The following is a 6,000-nucleotide window of genomic DNA, read 5'->3' on the forward strand; positions in this document are numbered from 1 at the left end:
TATTTTGTTACATTCGAGGTTAAATATTTCCCTTCAAAACAATTACGTCGCTTTCTATCTGTCTTCCTTTCTTTCTTATTCTCTCTCTCTTTCTCTCCCTGTCTCTAGTCTTTATCCTTTCCCTTCTCTTTTCGTTTGGTTGCTAATGTCTTCTCTTTCTGCTTTCTTACTTCCATTCTTCTGCCTTTAGTCCTTTCATATTTGTGTTTTTACTTGCATCTCTTCAGTTGTTTACTTGCTTTCTTCTTCAGTATCAGTTAGTGCCACAGTCTTACATGCAGCACTAGTGTTCTATAAAACTTTGAAGTTTTACATTACATGTTTCGACCAATGTGGTCATCATCAGGTGTTAAAGGTTAATGGATGACGGAACTACTGTCTTTTGTATTGTTCCTTAGGTTGTTACATAGAGTCCCCCGATTGCGCATGCGTGTTCGAGGTGGTGGGCTGTGTTCCTTCCTGTTATGTTGCGTGTCTTGTTTTGAACTAGCGGCATCTCAAGAAGAAATAAGCTCCATGGAGTTATTTAAGTTTTAAGGGTGGAGTAATATGGAGTACTACGGCCTTAAATGGGCCTATCATACCAGCCCCTGATGGTTGAGTATGTAGCGATGGTGGGATGGTAAAGTGGAAGGGGAAAGCCGAAGTGCTTGGAGAGAAAAACTGCTCAATTGCCACAACCTACATGGACTACCCCGGGATTGAGCCCAGGCTTCCGTGATGGAAAGCCGGTAGGTGTAGCACAAGACCTGTCTCTATATTTATCAAATATATTCAGAAGGAAATTCGACGCCAGCTTCTCAGCGCGTAGATAAACAAAAAGACAGCTAAACTTTCCGCATGCTTCATCTCCTAAATCATCTGAGAGATACGAAATTTGGTACAACTACACAGAGAACTGTCTAGTCGATTTCAATTTCTTTCCACATCGAAAAATTCGATTCCCAGTTGGGCCAAGAGAACTTTCTTGTCCCCATAGCAACCAGATCTGCCTGGGGCCTACACAGCCTACAATTAAGTCGATGGCGGGGCCCTTTTCCCCGGGGTAAAAGTGTCAGGGCGTGAAGCTGATAACTCGCCTCCATCCAGTGCAGAGGTCATAAACGGTGGAGCTATACCTCCACTCTCCCATACATCTTAATAGCTTGGTACTTAATTAATTAAACACAGGAACAATTACGTCTTTGCTTTTATCTCTTTCTTTAGTTTATTCTTCCTTCCTTCCCTCTCTCTCTTGTTTGCGTCGATTTATATTGACTGTCTTCATCCGCTAATGGACGAAGCAATTACTTTTTGGGGGGGAGGGGGGACCTGCAAACTGGAATCGAAGTAGTGTCCTGAGACACTGTAACGTCTCTGCGACGGTGAAGAAGGCTGCACCAAGTTCTGATAAAAGAGATTCAGGAGCGAGATTATTAATCGTGGGTTAACTGAAGTGTATGAATGAGCGCACTAACACAGACAGCTGTAAAAGTTGAACTTCGGGACATTAAGCAATTGAATTATTTCGTTTCAGAGACAGACTTTCCCAGCAGCCCACATACACTAGTCTGCAAGTCAGCAAACCCTTTACATTTTTCTCGCTAGGTTGCAACTGAATACATTATCAAAGCACGCCATCTTTGTTGCTTTTCCTCTGGGATATGCAGTTACTGTACAGTTCCATTCAAAAGAAATAGAGCTCTAAACAAATATACTCATAAAATCATATGTATCTGGAATGTGATGTCGTGTAACCTGGTAGATACTATCGTTTCGGTATATCATGTTGCCTCCATCTTCAGGAATGAAAATAATAGGATACTACAAAAATAGTCTCTTAAGATAATACAACATCCACTTGCATGGTCGCATTGTAGTATATGCAGACGTTTCGGATGAACCTTCTGCCTTTTCTCTCAAGCTGGAGGAAACTGGTTCGTAATAAACTTGGTACAAAACTTCCAGACTACACCGCGTCACATACCAGAATACATAGGTCTGTAATATTAACGTCTATCAAACAACAAAGCTCAAAATTGTGTTTCACTGCTTCAAGAGGCAGGGCCAAGGGAATTTTCTCCATTCCAACGCTTCGAAACCTGCTTGGGAGCCCACCCAATCTCCTATCCAACAGACATTGAGGATCACCAGAGGTAGAGCGGCCGGGGTGTGAAGCTGACAAGTCACATCCATCTAGTGCCGAGGTCAAGAATCGTGGAGCTATGCTGTGAACCCCCAAATACCCATTCATGGCGCGTTGCTAAATTAATTAAGCACGGGAACAACTTTGCGTTTACTTTGAAAGTTTGTTGCGGCTTATGTCATGGAACAAAGTACTGTACTTTGTACCAACTGTTACTCTAAGTCACGTGCATGTGAATAGAAAATTGAAATTCGCTTTCAAACACTATTACTTTCTTCGTAATAATTTCGCTCTCCTATGAAATTACACCTATTCTGAAATTTACAGAATTAGGAAAATGCCTAAATTCTAACCATAAACTCTGAAGAGGGAGAATTTCTTTGGAGACCAGGTCGGATGTCAGAGGATAATATTAAAAGAAGTATGTACAGAGTCCGGCAGGGAGGTGTGACGTATTTGTGATGGGTATAAAAGTTGGGGTAAGGGGACTAGCGCATGCGCAATGGTTGGCAGTTACTCACTGTTAGACGCCATTTCAGTGGCCATGGAACCGTGAACCATTTAATATCGCGCCTTTGTTTTTGAGACGTTTATTCAAACGGGTAGTTCGGTGGTGGTCATTTCAATGTTGGTCGACATGGCGCCGTTCCGTCTCGAAAGACAATAATGAAGTGGGTGAAGAACTTCAGGACAACTGGATCTGTGAGACCGGGTACAGCTCGTGGAGGCGATCGAACTATCAGGACTCCGGAAAACAACGAAAGAATTCGACTAGCTGTGGAGACCAGCCCATGTCGGTCAGCGGTACGGCACGCTCACGCTCTGCGGATGTCAGAGAGGTCAGTTCGCGGAATTTTACACTTTGACCTTCACTATCACCCGTACAAAATCATGGTGGTTCAAGAACTGCAGTAGAACGATTTCATACGGAGGTTTACGTTTGCTGAAACCACGCTGGAAGTGCTGAGGGATGACACTGTTCTCATCATGAGTGATGAGGCGCATTTTCACTTGACAGGAAGCGTCAATAAACAAAATTTCCGGTACTGGTCGGCAAACAATCCCCAAGAACTCCACCAAAGACACCTGCATTGCGAACGAGTCACTGTGTGGTGCGGAATGGCCCGCTTTGGCGTAATTGGGCCTTACTTTTTCATGGAAGGCGATGCACTGTAACAGTAAACTCACAAAGTTACATGACAATGTTGCACGAGTTCTTACTGCCTGAATTGCGAAGGCGTCGCATCGACCTCACTACAGTTTGGTTTCAACTTGCCATACCTCAAGAGAATCAATGGCCTTATTGAGAGAATATTTTCCTGTGCACCTCATTTCGAAGTGTGGGGATGTGGAGTGGCCCCCTCGATCCCCAGATCTTTTGGCGTGCGATTACTTTTTATGGGGCTACCTGTAAGCTAAGGTTTACATCGACAAACCACGCCCTCTTGAGGCCCTTTCAGTTGCCCGCACCCCAGAAATTGGAGCGATTCCACTTGCTATGCTTCGAAGAACTATGTACAACTTTTCCGCTCGTCTGCAAAAATGCTTTGACAATAACGGCGGCCATTTGCATGATGTGATTTTCCGAAAATGGATTTAAATTTTCTTATTTTTTGTTACAGCATCGTAAATACTCTTTAAAAACATTAAATTTGCTATTCGTAAAAAAAATAACTGTGTACTACTTTTCTGAAAACCATCACACCTCCCTGCCGGACCCTGTACAATGACAGGGCCTTAATAACGGAGCGTTTGTACTCCATAAAAAACTGTATATTTTGTGACATTCTGACCTACTGTCAGTTTCTCAAAATAGTTATCGAAAATAGTCGTCTAGTATTAGCGCTATAGACTTTTATTCGTGGGAGTTACGGTTCAAATCTCAGTAGGTACACCGTCCATACTGATTCTGATTTTCCGAGGTCTTCCTCAGTCCTTCTAGGTAGATTCCTTGATGGTACCCCGACTAGGCCACAACAGTTCCTTCCAAATCCTTCCAACTTCATCACTCATGAATAATCAAACCTTCAGCTCTAATGTATTCAGGGCGCTGCTAGAGTCTCAAAGTAACATGAAAATAACTTACTTTTATATTAGACTGAGTAGAGTACTTGAGGGCTACGTGCAGGAACGATAATATAGTTGGCCATCCTGTATAAATAACATCCTCATTTTTGCTTTTGCCGTAGGTAACAGCAAATATGCTATACTCAGTGCACTGTTGGAACGAGGGTGCGTCATCGTCAGTTAGTGACGTAGAGCGTTACGTCATCATTAGAATGTTACTATATACTCTTTTCAGCATACTTCCGATATTCATACGCCGATGTGAAATTCAAATATTCATAGGCAGAACTTTGTTCCGTAAGGTTGCCTACACAAAGTATGACGTAACCTTGTTCGTAGAGTGGATTGACTATAAGTTTGGTTACACTGGAGCTGGATCAAGAGTTAACTTGTCTAGAAACCCAACATAAATTATTTTCTAGACCTCAAAATATATAAGGGGAAGGTTATATCAAATCCGGAAACAAATGTAAACACTTTTAACGCGGAAACAAATTGAAAGAAAAAACAAGAATTTAAAAAAAAAGCTTTGCTTGACTATCTCTTATTTTTTTTGTCTGTACAATTCTCTTCCGCACTGAGGCTCCCGGAATGTAAATGAGAGGGCACGTTCCTGTCGTAAAGGGGAAAGGTTGCGCTCCACTACCCAAAGAAAAATTGTAGTATATTTAATGGACTAATGGAAAAAGTAGACGCGAAAAAGGGAGAGAAAAAGAAAGAAGGGAGAAGAATGGGAGGAATAAAGGCAAAAGCAAAGAATGGTTAGGATAGACCTATACTATAAATAAACGTAATATAAAATTCTTCCAAAGAGCTCGAAAAATGACGGTTGCACAGAATATTTTGGCCCTTAGGCGACGTTTTATACTTGTATGCGGGCGGTTCAGTTAGAAACTCGGCTACGACGCCGGATATCCTATTGTTTTACGTGATTTTCCTCAGTCCCTACAGGCAATTAGAGGGATAGTACCTCGAATAGGCCACTACCGCTTCCTTCCAAATCCTTTCTAATTCATCAATCATCTTAGCAAACCGCCTTTAAATAACACACAAAAAAGGGTTAATGTTTTCTGGTATGTGACGTTTATCTGTCCTCAAGGGGGGGGGGGAGTCAGGTTCCTTTTGAAACATTGGTAACTTTTTACCAGACTACACGATGAGTCACCCCAGGCGACAGTAATATTCATGTGGCACTTCAAATTCTGAAGGCGGTGATTATGAAGACTATTGCCTTCTGTGGGTTGTGACAACGTGTAGTTTTGTTGATGTTTACCAAAGTTTCGGAGAAGACGCTGCTTCCATCATTAGGATAGAGCAGTGGTCTTCACTCTCACCATTGTGAGGCACTCAAATCTCACAATTCAACAAATGCTGATGACAGTTGATATACGGAGGAGGGTATAATATTAAAGTTATTGGAAGGCAATCATTCTAACATATTATAATATTTTATGAATCTAAAAAGAATACAATGTACAATATACTGGCATATGAAATGAAATATGGATCTCACTGGGGTCCACCAATTTTACTTCAAATATTTTTGTTCTATTAAATATTTGGCGAAATAACCAACTAATTGCAAGCAGCCAGATCATTGTTAAGAAAACAAATGTCGGCGGCCAAGTTTACCATGTTCACAAAGGAACCGAATTACTATTATTATTAGTACCACCAGTAGCCGTAGTAGTAATGGCAGTATAGTACTAGTAGTAGTAGTAGTAGTAGTAGTAGTAGTAGTAGTAGTAGTAGTAGTAGTAGTAGTAGTAGTAGTAGTAGTAGTAGTAGTAGAAGGGAGGTTAGGGTAG

The 6,000-nt window shown here is 41.6% G+C and overlaps 1 protein-coding gene across 1 annotated transcript in view; it reads right to left on the reverse strand.

Moving 5' to 3' along the window:
* The window catches only part of LOC111864687, a 32,626-nt gene that overhangs the window by 26,008 nt on the left and 618 nt on the right, over window positions 1-6,000 (reverse strand). Inside the window, 1 exon segment of the mRNA XM_033751536.1 lies at window positions 2,381-2,434. Within this exon segment, the coding sequence (XP_033607427.1) occupies window positions 2,381-2,434 (54 nt within the window).

This window comes from Cryptotermes secundus, unplaced genomic scaffold, assembly GCF_002891405.2.
Source record: "Cryptotermes secundus unplaced genomic scaffold, Csec_1.0 scaffold441, whole genome shotgun sequence".
In the NCBI taxonomy this organism is placed as follows: domain Eukaryota; kingdom Metazoa; phylum Arthropoda; class Insecta; order Blattodea; family Kalotermitidae; genus Cryptotermes; species Cryptotermes secundus.